Consider the following 15,411-nt stretch of genomic DNA (forward strand, 5'->3'; position numbering starts at 1 on the left):
TACTGAACTAAAGCTATGCTGTATTTTACAAATCTAAACCCAGATTTAACATGTTGGCCAAACCCTAAAAATTCTCAAGATTTCTTGAAAGCATTCTGCCCATACTTCTGTGGCATGTCCTTTCACCTTCCCTATAGTATATATTCTTAAAAAAAATAAAAATTAAAAACAATTTTCTACGGCAGGTGACCGGAAGCTCAAACTGTTTTCTGAGACCCGGGTTCGCTGAGCCCCGCGGCCTGCTTGGAGGTACTGAGCATGCGTGCAAACCGAGGCCGGCTCGCCCTGGTAAAGGTCAGGGTCTCGAGAACGGCCCGGTACTCTACTGCGGAAGGACGGACTGCCACCGCCGTCCTGCGAGCAGAAGCTCCGCACCGGGAACCCTTGCATCTTCAGACGCTTTTCCCAAACCAGCCGGGACTACCGGAACGACCGGCGCGTCCGAACCGACCTGCCTCCCGCACGCACTTCCGGTCCTAGCAGGAAGGGGAGGACTCCGGCCGAGCGTGCTCGCCCCACAGGCCGCGCATGCGCCTTCCTCCTGGCGGCTCGGGAGCGCCTCACCGGGTCGACTTTGCGCTCGGGTTGAGAGTGCGCCTGCGCGGTCGCTGGGGGGCTCTCCACCTCCACCTCCCCTCCCCCTGACGCCCCGTGGGGGCTCCGGGCCCGGCGGGACCATGTTCACCAGCACCGGCTCCAGTGGGCTTTGTGAGTACCGGCTTCTCCATCCTTGGGGCTCTCTTCGCTCCGTCCTGGGCACTTCCCGGACCCGGCTTGGGGGCCCCGGGGACTCGGCTTTGCAAAAGGCTAGGGGGCCCCTTGCGTCCCGCGTCCGAGCCTTGGCAGTTCTTGGGGGGGGGCAGCGGGTGCGGTCCCCACCGCAGCCCCGAAGGCCGAGGGTGGCGCCACGTCCAGTCGGTTCCCGGCACCTCCCGAGGCACGGTGCGCAGCAGCTCCTGCCCTGCTGCAGGTGGGCTGGGCAGTTGGGGTCCGGCCGGCAGCCCCGCTCCTCTCGTGGCCCGGGCCCACGCACGCCCTTGATGGCTCTAGTCCGGGGCTGGACGACATCCCCTTCGGGGCGACTCAGGAATTCTGCCCGCTTCCCTCTCACTTTTCATTCATACGAGCAGCTTTGGGACCTACCTGACTCCCGGAACGTGTGAATTTCACCCTCCCCTCCAACATCCGCCTGTTTCCTTAGTTTTAACTCTCGTGTACTTCTTCCCCTTTGTCCCTGAAGAGTTTTGGGGAGCCAGAAAACTGACTAAAGCGCTTTAAAGTGCAGTTAGGAAGTCATTTGGCGACAGAACGCACGCTTTGCTCCTGGATGTGATCAGCTCCACCCGCCTGGAGTGTCAAGCTGTGGTCAGGAGGTAGAAGGCCGAGAAGTTTCAGCCTCCGAAGCACCTTTCCCCCACACCCACTGTGTTGAATTGACTTTAGAGAGAGCGGACTCTTAACTACACAGTGTTGAGATTAGGCGCTGATACACCAGTAGCAAACTGAACAAGCTTCAATTCGCAGTTACATATCGCTGTTGGTACTTCCCATCTCCGCATGCCAAGTTTCTGTTGCCAGAGCACAGAAGTGCCTGGCATCTCCAGAAAAAGTACGTTCTGTTGTGAATGTCAGGAGTCGTTCAGAGAGCTGAGTGAATAACTGCCAGAGACAACGACATCATCCTAAATCATCCTCCATCTCACCATAGGCTTTGGAGTGGGTTTAATGTTTATTTACGATTCCTTCATAGTTCATAGCTGATTTATGATATATTTCATATATTTGCCCCAGAATGCGTCAGAGCTACTAATGAGTTCATCTTCAAACTACTGGTTGGAGGAATAAGGTAGTGTGCCTTTCCTAGGGCTACGGTTTGTAGGTGGATATGACACTGGCAGTAAATTTCTTCGGTTTAGTTGTTCTCGGCACATCGAGGCACCCTTTAACACTAAACATACACATCAGTGTTAAAAAGTGAGAGAGTGGCTGGAGAGGTGGCTCAGCAGGTAAAATGCTTGCACGGGAAGCGTGAAGATCTAATTTCCAGTACCTAGGTAAAAGCCAGGCATGGCAGTGCGTGTCTGTAACCCTGCCAATGAGAGGGGGAGACAGGAGGGTCCCCAGGGCTGCTAGCCAGCCAGTCTGGCTAAGCTGCTAAGTCCCAAGTCCAGTGGGAGACTGTGCACCCCCAAAATAAGTACATAAATTAATAAATCAGTGGAGGCGTGATTGAGGGAGACATCCAACATCAACTTTCACACGTACACGCACACACATGCAGGAGAAACCTGATTAGTAGCAAGTGGTACCGTGTTACGGATTAGGTTGTGTGGGCAAAATGTAGTCCAGGTTGAAGTGGCAGAACTCTAGGAAAGGTGGTTCCTTGTTACCAATGGCACAGGTAGCTCGGCTCTCTTCACGGTCTGAAATAAGCGTATCAGAGTGTAGCAGTTAGTGGGATGGCTTTTCCTTGTGGGACCTGCTTTCTGTGCACACTTAACAAGTATTCAGGACCTGTGTGTGTTTGGTTTTGGGAACCTAAGGCTGAGCAAGCCTTAGATTCTGTGCTAGCGTTGACCGTAGAGCGTGGTGGTTCCCCTAGACCAGTCATTTCCATCCCATAGAACCAGTTCAGGTCCTGAATGCTAGTGGCTTTTCCTGCATCAACATTTTCTCCCATGTAACCACCCTCTTGAGTGGCATCCTTCAGATAGGCAACTTGACAGCTGTGTGGTGAAGCAGAGGTCTGCTCCTGAGTGAGTGTCCTCAGGAAGGGTGAGCATCTCTGCCTGCCCTAGAGGTGGAGAGAGATCCCTGCCATTTCCTGCCCCTGCATTTTTCTCACATTGAAGTTAGGAGATAAGGGTGCTTTAATGTTAACACTAACCCCCACATTCATTCCGCAGGTGTCTGTTGAGTACCCCATTCTCTCAGCAGGTGTCTTGGGTACCCCCATTCACTCAGCAGGTGTCTGTTGAGTACCCCGTTCTCTCAGCAGTTGTCTGTTGGGTACCCCGTTCATTCAGCAGGTGTCTGTTGGGTACCCCTATTCACTCAGCAGGTGTCTGAGTACCCCCATCCACTCAGCGGGTGTTTGTTGGGTACCCCATTCACTCAGCAGGTGTCTGTTAGTGTACCCCACTCATTCAGCAGGTGTCTGTTAGTGTACCCCACTCATTCAGCAGGTGTCTGTTAGTGTACCCCATTCACTCAGCAGGTGTCTGTTGGATACCCCTATTCATTCAGCAGGTGTCTGTTAGTGTACCCCATTCACTCAGCAGGTGTCTGTTAGTGTACCCCATTCACTCTCAGCAGGTGTCTGTTGGATACCCCTATTCATCCAGCAGGTGTCTGTTAGTGTACCCCAATTCATTCAGCAGGTGTCTGTTGGGTACCCCGTTCATTCAGCAGGTGTCTGTTGGGTACCCTTATTCACTCAGCAGGTGTCTGAGTACCCCCATCCACTCAGCAGGTGTCTGTTGGGTACCCTGTTCATTCAGCAGGTGTCTGTTGAATACCCTGTTCATTTAGCAGGTGTCTGTTGGGTACCCCCATTCTCTCAGCAGGTGTCTATTGGGTACCCCATCCACTCATCAGGTGTCTGTTGAGTACCTTCTGAAACCGTGTGGTTTATCCAGATGGTAAAGTGGAGACTAAAGGAAACCACCATGAAATAGATTGATAAGTAACTAAAGCTTCCCAAGGGTGTCACATGCAGTCAAGACAGAGGTGGAAGTTACGGTGCAGTGCTCCGCTGTGTGTAGGGAAGAAGCCTTGGGCGTGTAAAGGAGCCAAGCATGTAAGCTGTAGTCGGACTTTCTTTTCTCCTGCCAGCACTCCCAAATAATGGCCTGGAGATGTATTATTAATTATGAAACTTTGGCCTTTAGCTTAGTTGTTTTGAACTAGCTCTTATAACTTAAATTAGCCCATATTTTTATGAATCTCCATTCTACCACATGACTTTTACCTCTGTTCCATTCTGTGTGCCCAAATCATTCCACATCAGGCTGGCATATTTCAAGCACCTAGATTCCACTCTCTGCCTGATGTCCCGCCTATCTCTCCTGCTTAGCTATTGGCCATTTAGCTCTTATTAAACCAATCAGAAGGTGCCTTAGGCAGAGACACACACAGCTTTACAGTGTCAACGAATATCTACAACAGAAAATCATTTTGGAGAAAGGAGGCAGCGTGCATGAGGATCAACGCAGGTGCAGCAGATTGTGTACAGTGTTCTGAAGGAGCCATAGTCCTTGGCTGCAGTCTGCACGGAATCATGCGTGCAGTCATTTTATTAATATGTGTTCTCATTGCTCATTCGCATCACCGTTACTCACATAGTCCTGTGGCTGCAGTCTGCATGGAATCATACATGCAGTCATTTTATTAATACGTGTTCTCACTGTTCATTCGCATCACCGTATAGATTTGCTATGTATGCTGCACACAGCAAACACTAATTACGTGTTTGATGTATTCCATCCAGGTCTAGTTCCCAAGGAATTCCGTGTCTAGAAGGACAGCTGTGCTCAGGGCAGTGTGTTTATCGCAGGGTGTCTGGTAGGGGAGATGACTTGCTTGCAAGAAGCAGTATTTGAGCTGATATTGATTGATTGATTGAGGTGAAGGTTTGTTAGGCCTAACAGTGGAGAGCGCTGAACACAGCAGGTCAAGGTCAAGAGGCAAGAGGTAAAGAACTAGGGACTTGTCGATGCCTGGAGTGAGCAGTCCTGAGGTGAAGTCCTCAGAGGGCAGTGTAAGGTGCGACAGGAACTGGGGCCACAACCTGTAGACGTTAGAATGTCCGTGAGCGAGAAGCAGTGGAGTTGGGGAAGCTGGCCGAGGAGTGGCCGAGGATGGTGTGTGTGCATGTGCAAAGATTCAAGGGAGGGAGCAGTTCGTAGACAAACGCTGGCAAGGTTCAAAACCAAGTCCGAAAAGTGGTCTTTTTGGAAGGAAGGGGCACTCCCAGAACCTTTCCAGAACAGCTTGTCCTGTCGTCATGGAGATAAGTGAGATTGCCTTGACCAAGGAGTGAGTAGGATGCAGAGAGGCGATGGTGAGCTGGAGATGCATTTCACGAATAGGTCACGTGGGGGAGCTGCACTTTGTGATCGCGGGAGGGCTCATGTCCAGAGAGACAGTCTGGGGCATTGTTAATGCTGTTGGACAGCACCCAGTGGGGCGGGTGAGCGTGAAGAGTCCTGAGGTGCGGGAGGAGGCAACAAGGAGGAGGCAACAAGGTCTGCATTTCACGGTGGGAAGAAAATGGGAGTGGTTTCCAGCAGCGGAGCTGAAGTTTCCAGCCAGCGCAGAGCGTGTTTACGTGCCTTTCTGGGTCCCATCTCAGAGTTACCTTCCGAAGGGCTGATCTGGGTACCGAAATCTGGACTCCCTTCTCAGCTTTCGGAAATCTGTCTTTTTTAAGGCTTTCCCTGAGAGTCAGTTAAACGAGCATCGAGGTGAGAGATGGAAGGGAGGGAGAACAGCCGGTCTTGTGGGGAGATGCCGGAGGCCTGATTAAGATGGTAACACTGAGAACGGACAGTGTCCTAGTTCCCACTGCTGTGATAAAGACACTGTGATTGACAGCCACTTGGAGGAAAGGGTTTATTCACTTCAGCTTACAGGCCATATGGAGGGGAGCCATGACAAGAGCTCAAGTCGGGAGCCTGTAGTAGAAACTGAGGCAGAGACCATGCGAGTGCTGCTAGCTACTTGCTGTCCATGACTGGCTCAGCTTCCTTTGTTCCACCCATCTGGGGCTGGGCCTGCCCACAAGCTGATGTGATGGAGGCAGAAGTCTTCACTTGAGACCCCTCTCCCTAGATGTGTCTGTGTTTATGTCAAGTTGGCAAAAACCAAGTGGTATACACAGCATAGGGAGGAATGGAAAGAAAGGTGTTTAGCTGGGTAGTGTGTCAATCAAGCACTTTAGATCGAGGGGAGGAGAAGGGATCCGAGGTGACGGTTTATAATCTTGGATTACCGCTCACTGAAGTGGGGAATGCAGAGAACGAGAAGCTTGTTTGTTTGGAAGGTGAGTGTCGAAGTGTCTTCAGAGTCCGGGTGGAGACACAGGAGACGCTCAGGGAGTGACCGGAGTGCAGTAAGTGGTGTTAGAGGAGCGAGGATAGCACTTTCCGGCATTCTGCTGTGTGCAGCATGGGCAGAGGAGCCCGCAGAGCAGGCAGTGGTGGGCATCTTGTCTCTGGCTCAGCCGGACCCGCCGTCTTTACTGTAAGTGCACATCCTTCAGCTTCTCACGCTGTCCCTTTTTAGTGACAGCCCATCCCCAGCCTGGGGTCCTCCCGGTCCTGTCAGCCCTTGCCCAGCACTTCTCTGTGACGTAGCCAGTCTTTCATTTGCAGTCTCGTCTAGACCCAGCCACGGCTATTCCTGGCTGGCTGTGCGTGTCGAATAAGACTCCAGCCGAGTGTTAACTTTGTGTCTGATCCAGGCTGAGCTCTAGGCAGTTTCTCGGTTAAGTGTCTTGGATTTGGCCATCCCTGTGTGCTCTTTCCATTTTATCTCTGGCTTCAAGATTGTTCCACATCTCTCCACATGTCACACTCAGCCCAGCCAAAGAAACAAAGCAGCACAGCCTCCCTCCCCCTAGGAAAACCCCCCAAACCACCGAGCACTCCCTCGCTTTCCTGCTTGTTTCTGTTCACACTCAGCTGTGTCCCCCCCCCCCACTTTCTCTTTCCAAAGCTGTGTTTCTCTGTTTTTTGGTCCTCCTCTTCCAAGAGAACAAGCCTGGACCTAGGCAGAGCTGATGCTCTCCTGTAGACTCCTCAGAGACTTTTGGGGGTACTCCCAGAGCTGGGAGCCTCTCACTTGCTCCCCCCTTGACTTGGGGGTGCGTCTTTGCTGTGTGAAGGAGACTGTCTGTCCTTCAGAACCCTCATGACAGAAAGGACAGTGAGGTCGCCTTGATTAAAAAAAGCCCCTAGATTTTATTTTGCCCAGGTAAATGTTTGGTAAGTATAAGGGTGAAGTGGTCTCTTCTGAGTTTTTTTGTAAATAGGAAACACACTTCTCTGATGACCATGCATCCCCTGGCCCAGCTGTTGAGCAGTCCCTTCCTAACTGGTCTTTCTGGAAGCCCGTCTCCATGCCTCCCGCAGCATCCCGCATCCCACCTCCCTCCTCCCACCTCCCTTCCCTTTCTAGCTCTCTGTGGCTTGTCTTCTTGATGATACCGGCTGTGGTGAGGCTGTCCCACCACACTGCCAAAGCTGCTCTGGACAAAGTGTCCGGTGGCATGTGACATCCAGTGGTGCTGTCCCTCTCTCCTTTTGAGATTTCAAATGTTATTTTCTGTGTATGGTTTGCCTGTGCGTATGTGTGTGCATTGCGGACACGGCTGGTGCCGGAGGAGGCGAGAGGAGGCATCAGATTCCCTAGGACTGGAGTTGTGGATGTTTGCGAGCCACTGTAGGGACGCTGGGAACCGAATGCTGGTTCCTCTGCAAGGGCAGGGTTCTAACTCTGGAACCTCAGACGGTGTTTCTTACTGCCATGATGGTTGTTGTATTTCTTCTTTTCCCCTTTCAGCAATCTCATTCTGCCCAGACATGCTTCAAACTCACAGTGATCTCGCCCCAGCCTCCCAGGTGCTGGGGTTGCAGGCATGAGTTGCTCCACCCCGCTGGAGTCCTCATCGTAGAGGATTCTTCTCTGGTTTTTGGCCTGTTTCTTGCTCCCCCCTCCCCCATCTCTTCATTCCCCTTGAACATGTCTACTTAGTGTCTTTTCACCTGCAGAGAGTGCTGGATTTGGCATTACGTTAGGACAGCAGTTCCAGTGCATCATGGAGGGCAAAGCCTGCGCTCTTTGAGGTAACGAGCTGTGCTGGTTAATTTTTTTGTCAGATTGACACAGTTGGTCCAGAAGAGGACACGCCTCCCTCAGATGCCCTGTAGGCGAGTCTTTGAGGCATTTTCTTGATTAATGATTGCTGCAGGAGGGCCCAGCCCACTGAGGGTGGTGCCATGCCTAGGCAGGTGGTCCTGGGTTCTGTAAGAAAGCAGGCAGCGTGAGCCATGGGGAGCAAGCCAGCAAACAACACCTCCATGGCCTCTGCGTCAGCTCCTGCCTCCCGGTCCCTGCCCTGACATCCCTCAGCGATGGAGTGTGACCTGAGAGTTGTAAGGTGAAACAATTCCCATCCTCTGCAGTGGCTTCTGGTCTTTTTTATTATTATTTTAATCACACCGTAGTGAGCTAACTAAGGCATGAGTGCATCAGACTTTCTTTGGACAGCCAGCTTCCAGATAATGACACAGGGACTTCTAACTAAATATGAAAGCTTGACCTTAGCTTAGGCTTGTTCCCAGCTAGCTCTTATAATTTAAATTAGCCTGTTTATATTACTCTGTAATCTGCCACATGGCTCATTACCCATCCTCGATGCTGTATGTCCAACTCCCTTCGTGTTTTGCGAAAACCTCACACCAGCTCCCCACCACCCCAGGTCCTCTCTCTCTCTCTCCCCGAAAGTCCTGCCTAGCTATTGGATGTTCAGCTTTCTATTAAACCAATCAGAAGGTGCCTTTCATACAGCGTGATCAAATATCCCGCAAGAGAGTGTGGTAGGAGTAGATGAAAGAATTTTTGTGTGGTTAGATGGCTGCGTGAACCTGAGTGAAACCCAGCTGGATTCAGACCTTTGGGGATGAAGACACCAAGGAGTCGTGCTGACAGCATTCTGACAGCACATGGTGGCACCACCGTGGACCGGTCAGTGTAACGTGAGGGACGCAGTGCCCAGCTGGACTGTGATTACCCCTGAGCTAATCTGTCTGCAGTTCACATGATTTGTTTGGGAGCCCTGTCAGGTTTGATGAAGGCCCATTGACATTAAGCTTGGTGTGGACATAAGTCACGTGACTCCTCAGTCCAGTCTCCGGGCCTGGAGCCCCATCTGCTTCAGGAACCTGAATATCTGTCCCCATGTGATGATGGACATTATCCCTGCTCTTCGTCAGGATAGAAACCATGTTCTCAGAACTTAGTGTGATCATAGTGAAATTGACCAGATATGTAGTCGTGTGCTCATATCTCAGATGACCGGTGCCGTGGCACAGAGAGAGGCTCATTTCAACAGCTCACAGTACCCAGCTCGCTGCATTAACAGTGCAGCGTCCCTTCCCTCTTCCCCGCTTTGGACTGGACATGCTGGTTTAGTCTGTATTTTGGTGAGGTGCTAACCCTTTTGATAGACAGCTGCTCTTGTGTCTGGTGCCTTAGTGGACACTTGGTGCCGTAGCTGTTCACTTGATACATCTGGAAGAGGGACCTCGGTTGAGGGATTGCCTCCCTTCGATTGGTTTGTAGGCCTGTCTGTGAGGCCTGTTCTCCCTCCCTCCCTGTGTCCCTCCCTCCCTCCCTTCTTCCTTCATCTGTTCTTTCTTCCCTCCTTTCTTCTTCCTCCTCCTTTTCCTCCTCCTCCTGCTCTTCTTCTTCATTTTAAAGACAGGGTTTCTCTGTGTAGCTCTGACAGTCCTGAAACTAGCTCTGTAGACCAGACTGACCTTGAACTCAGAGGTCTGCCTGCCTCTGCCTCCCAAGTGCTGTGATTAAAGGCCTGCACTACTAGGCCCAGCTTTGTGAGGCATTTTCTTAATTGCGAATTGGAATAAGAGGCTCCATCCCACTGTGGGCAGCCGTACCTGGGCAGGTGGGCCAAGCTATATAAAAAAGTTAGCTGAATGTGAGCCTGGAAACAGTCCAGTACATGGAATCCTCTCTTCAGTTCCTGCCCGGGCTTCCCTCCGTGATTACTCTGTGAGATCTGTGACCTGCAAACCAGATTAGCCCTTTGGGCTCCAGCTGGTTGGTTATGGTGTTTATCACGGCAGCAGGAGATAGACCAGGAGTTGGTTATGGTCTTTATCACGGCAGCAGGACGTAGGCCAGGAGTTGGTTATGGTATTTATCACGGCAGCAGGAGGTAGACCAGGAGTTGGTTATGGTGTTTATCACGGCAGCAGGATGTAGACCAGGAGTTGGTTATGGTGTTTATCACGGCAGCAGGACGTAGACCAGGACAGCTCTTCTTTACTGTTCTGTTTACTGTGTTTTGTCAGCAAAGTGTAGGAAGCTGGGTTTTCTTTGTTTGTTTTTGTTTTTTGTTTTTTTGAAACTGGGTTTCTCTGTAGCTTTGGAGCCTGTCCTGGAATTAACCAACCTGGTCCTGGACTCACAGAGATCCGCCTGTCTCTGCCTCCCGAGTGTTGGGATTAAAGGTGTGCACCACCACCGCCCGACTAAGCTGGGTTTTCAAAGGTGACTTTAGACTTTGTGCATCTCTGTTCTAATCAAGTCTGGGTTGTCCACAGGCTGTTCCTTCATTTTTCTGTCTAATGGTTTAACAGGTAGCTATTTAAAGACCATTTTTGAGGGCCAGTCACTCTTCTGGGTTCCCAGAGTTTAGTTTAATAGTGGCCTGAGACCAAATGTATAGTCATGTGGCCGGTGCTCTCAAAGCCCAGCTCTTGGTTTTATTTCATAAAAGCTTTAGGACTGTACTCTGAAATGCCAAGAAATAATATAACTTATTTACAAGTTTTAGCTAAAAAAAGGAAAAAAATGAGACATTAAGCAGAATGGGAGAAACTTAGGGAAGGATGTTTCTTTACACTGAAAATTGAGATTAGCCACTCTTTAGAAAATATGGAAATTAGAGACACAGTTATCAGTTTTATTTATCTATTCTTTTCCTACACATTTATGCTTTTGTTGTAAAATAGCTGACTTTATTGTCATAAAACAAATATATGTTCATCAAACTTCTAAAGTGTAGAAAATTACTAAGAATAAATAAGTGGCATTTACTGATATTTGGGGGCTGATTCTATTTTATTTTCCAACTGGGAACTGAATAACCACTAAATAAATAAAAAACAAATTTGCCAAATTCAAATATTGCTTTGTGTATGATTTTATGTCACCCAACAGAATCTTTTATTTTGTTGTTTTTGGCTTTTGCTTTTTGAGACAAGGTTTTATAATACAGTCTTGGATTGGCCTGGAACTCAAAGAGAGCCTCCTGCGCCTGCGTCCTGGGATTAACAGAACATGCCACCATGCTTGGGTCCAACACAATGTGGAGTTGGGATTGCGTGTGTTGTTTCTTTGTGGTGTTTTGGCTTTCCTGTTCACTATAAACGTATCTCCAGTGTGCCGTTCTTGAATAGTGAGAGTTGGCCCCTCCACTCTGCTGAGAGCATCTTGATTTGAAAATGTTCCTGGGCCGGGCAGTGGTGGCACACACCTTTAATCCCAGCACTGGGGAGGCAGAGGCAGGCGGATCTCTGTGAGTTCGAGGCCAGCCTGGTCTACAAGAGCTAGTTCCAGGACAGGAATCAAAAGCTACAGAGAAACCCTGTCTCAAAATCCAAAAAAAAAAAAAAAAGAAAAAAAAAAAAGAAAATGTTCCTGGAAGGTAAAGTAGACCAGGCTGTGCCGAGCTGATAGAGCGCTTACTTAAGGTGCATGATGATGTGACCATTCCCAGCACCGCGTAAAATCACCAGTTCAGGGTCATCCTCTGTTATCTAGGGCGTTGAGGCCAGCTTGGGGTCTGTCTTAAAAATAAAAATAAGAGTTAAATAAAGCAGAGTAAAGTGCATTGTCAGAACTTTTGGCACATAGTGCCAAATTCCAGCCCTTAATGGTGGTACTGAATTAGAACGTGACAAGCAGTTTGATAGAGAAGATTGCTGTGCTTGCTACACGTAATCCCTCAGCTGCCTGTGAGGGTCATGAAGCTGTTGTTCCTCACTCCAGCCAGCGCAGGGTCTCAGAGAATCATCTGAGGATCTTGTAGCCGGTCTGTGGGAGAGCTGAGATTTGACCGAGATTCTTCCCCTCCAGTGCACACTTCCCAACCTCCTCTCCCTCTTCCTGCAGCAGGACCAGGACCAGCAGGGAAGTGTGTCCTGACTAGAACTTTGCAGGATGTATTTTGTGTGTGTATGCATGTGAGTGTGTGAGTATCTGTGCGTGTGCATATGTGCAGATGCGCACATGCGTGCATGGGTGTGTGTGCGCGTGCATGTGTGAATATGTGTGAGTGTGTGTGTGTTTCCTTTCCCCACTCATTTACATATTCCTTCCTTCACCTGCCGCATGCTCAGCCTGGGTCAGTTTCAGTTTCAGTACTGAAAGTAGAGCCTGCCTTTCCTCAGGTGATTTAAGATGCATTTGCATGTAATTTTGATATTGGGAACTTGATAAGTAGTTTATCCTAGCATTTTGAGAAAATGTTTTGGAAATAATGGTACCAAGAGGGCTTGAAGTTTTAAAAGAATACATGAGAATTATAATTAAATCTTCATTTTATTTTAATTTCATAGATGTATGAAATATATGTGCAGGTGTGTCTTACCTGTATCTCCAGATGTTTCTGTGTGTGCACACACGTTTGCATATGGTAAGTGTGCACGTGTATGCGTGGACATGTGGAGCCACAGCCACTGTCGGTGTCTTCCTCAGCTGGTCTCCTCTGTCTCTTGAGGCAGTCTTGCACTGAGCCTGGAGCTCATCCCTTTGGCTGCCTATTCCTTCAGCTCCAGGTTACAGACTTTAATAGGGACTGAGCTTGGCACGTTTGCACAGACACTGTAGCAACGGAGCCATCTTCTCCAGCCCTAGACATTTTCTTAAGTTTTTATGTGTTCTATTACCATCCCGTTTGACTACCTCCCCCCAGTCTCTTTAATGCAGCATGGCACAGTGGAAAGACTAGGCACTAATATTTGTCTGTACTGTTATTTAATGATTGGCAGTGAAAATTAGTATTGTGAAGGCCCTTAGCAAACCCATAATAAAAAGTCGTTTTTGCACTGGGGAGATGGCATTGTTTTGGGAGTCACTTGGACTACCCTGCCCAGAAGTTTGCACATACGCTTCTCATGCCTGGTCTTGTGGTTGTCAGAAAGTGGGGAGCACTGTCAGCCAAGTGGCATAGCTTCATTGATAAAAGTACATATTAGCCGGGCAGTGGAGGCAAAGGCAGGGGGATTTCTGTGATTTAGAGGCCAGCCTGGTTAACAGATAGCTTGGCTGTAGCTTTCCCTTGGCTATTCATGGTGTGTTCTCTTCTCTGAGACACAGCGCTATATATATGAAATCACAGGTTTGAATGCTCGTGGCATTTTCTCCCCCGACAATGTTTCCCTTCAGTGTTTCCCATGGAGAAACCATCAAGCTGAATGTCTCTGGAAGTTAGGGTCACCTCGCTCTTTCTCTTTTCTGTCCTTGACTTGTTTGTTGGTTAGTTGTTTTCCAGTGAATACCAGGCAAGCGCTCTGCCTCTGGGTTATACCCTGAGCCTATGGTCAGGTTCTTTCCCTTGAACTCAGAGATCTGCCTGCCTTTGCCTCCTGGGTGCTGGGATTAAAGTGTGCGTCACCACTGCCCAGCCCTTTTTCTTTTTTAAAGGACAACTTTATTATTTGTTTTAGAAAATTCCTATTTTAAAATTTTTATGTGTATGAGAGTTTTGCTGCATTTATGTCTGTGCACATACGTGTTTCTGGTTGCCCAAAGAGGCCAGAAAAGGGTGTTGAACTGGAATTGGAGTTACAGAAAATGAGCTGCCATGTGGGTTCTGGGTATTGAACCTGGGTTCTTTAGAAGAGCAGCCGGTTCTCTTAACCCACCACCCACCTCTCACCAGTCACAACCTGTTTTTCTTTTTTCTTTTTTGAGGCAGGGTCTCAGTGTGTAGCTCTGGCCGACTTGGAGCTCACTATGTAGACCAGCTGGCCTCGAACTCACAGAGATCCACCTGCCTTTGCCTCCCACCTGCTGGGGTTAAAGGTGTGTGCTATGGCAGTGGTCATATTCTTGAAGTTACCCAACAAGAATAATCACAGTTATGAAATTATAGGAGCAAAGAATGGGATGTTGTACAGTTCTTGGTCTGTACAGCCAGACTGGGATGGGAAGCTTGTGTCCTGTACGCTTGTCAGCCGTGGAGGGCTGTGTCTTCTGCGTGTGTCAGCCGTGGAGAGCTGTGTCCTGTGTGTGTGTGTCAGCCGTGGAGAGCTGTGTCCTGTGTGTGTGTCAGCCGTGGAGAGCTGTGTCCTGTGTGTGTGTCAGCCGTGGAGAGCTGTGTCCTCTGCGTGTGTCAGCCGTGGAGAGCTGTGTCCTGTGTGTGTGTCAGCCGTGGAGAGCTGTGTCCTGTGTGTGTGTCAGCCGTGGAGAGCTGTGTCCTCTGCGTGTGTGTCAGCCGTGGAGAGCTGTGTCCTGTGTGTGTGTCAGCCGTGGAGAGCTGTGTCCTGTGTGTGTGTCAGCCGTGGAGAGCTGTGTCCTGTGTGTGTGTCAGCCGTGGAGAGCTGTGTCCTCTGCGTGTGTCAGCCGTGGAGAGCTGTGTCCTGTGTGTGTGTCAGCCGTGGAGAGCTGTGTCCTCTGCGTGTGTGTCAGCCGTGGAGAGCTGTGTCCTGTGTGTGTGTCAGCCGTGGAGAGCTGTGTCCTGTGTGTGTGTCAGCCGTGGAGAGCTGTGTCCTGTGTGTGTGTCAGCCGTGGAGAGCTGTGTCCTCTGCGTGTGTGTCAGCCGTGGAGAGCTGTGTCCTGTGTGTGTGTCAGCCGTGGAGAGCTGTGTCCTGTGTGTGTGTGTCAGCCGTGGAGAGCTGTGTCCTGTGTGTGTGTCAGCCGTGGAGAGCTGTGTCCTCTGCGTGTGTGTGTCAGCCGTGGAGAGCTGTGTCCTCTGCGTGTGTCAGCCGTGGAGGGCGGGTCTTCCTCACTGCACACTGGTAACCGTTGAGCATGATAATTTAAACTGTTTCATCAATGGACAGGTTAAATGTTACTTCCTTGTTCTCTTCAAGAACCTGCAGTTCTTGAGTTGGGAAAGTGAATATTTTTCACTTTTTTGTGTGTGGTTTAGCTGTTCACCTACAGTTTTGATGTTTATATTTCACATACTTGTTTTATAATTTCAAAGAATACAAAGAAATATTTTTCAGTTGATCAATTTTTGGCATAATCTGTAGATTCTACTATGAAAATGAACAGTGAGCCCATTGGGAGTTCCAGGGCTACACAGTGACATTCTGTCTCAAAAATAAACAACAACAGAAAAGAAATCAGCCCAGGAACAAATTCCTAAGCCTGTGTCATATAATGGCTCTGTGTTTCCAAAGTGGTCCAATCACCAGTTTTCCCTGGGTTGATTTTTATGTGGAAAACAAGTCACTAGATGTCCTAACATTCTGATGATTGTGTATTTGTTGTGGATCTAAGGGCCAGAATCGCTCGTAACAGGACATCACCCTGTAAGGCATACAGGAGCCCAGCGGTTGGTCTCTTTCTGTGCCGTTTCTGGTTCCTGCTTCTCTGCTGCTGCTCCTCGACTCCTGCGTCTCCTTCCTTGGCATTTTCTGTTTGCTTTGT

General features: G+C 49.5%; 1 protein-coding gene across 1 annotated transcript in view; it reads left to right on the forward strand.

The window, feature by feature from the left end:
* Positions 1-283: 283 nt before the first annotated feature.
* Positions 284-15,411, forward strand: part of Ubac2 (UBA domain containing 2) — a 167,122-nt gene continuing 151,994 nt past the window's right edge. The window contains exon 1 of the mRNA XM_075950198.1: positions 284-708. Coding sequence (XP_075806313.1) covers positions 678-708 — 31 coding nt within the window. The 5' untranslated portion in view covers positions 284-677. The remainder of the gene's footprint in view (positions 709-15,411) is intronic.

This window comes from Microtus pennsylvanicus, chromosome 15 (assembly GCF_037038515.1).
Source record: "Microtus pennsylvanicus isolate mMicPen1 chromosome 15, mMicPen1.hap1, whole genome shotgun sequence".
NCBI lineage: Eukaryota > Metazoa > Chordata > Mammalia > Rodentia > Cricetidae > Microtus > Microtus pennsylvanicus.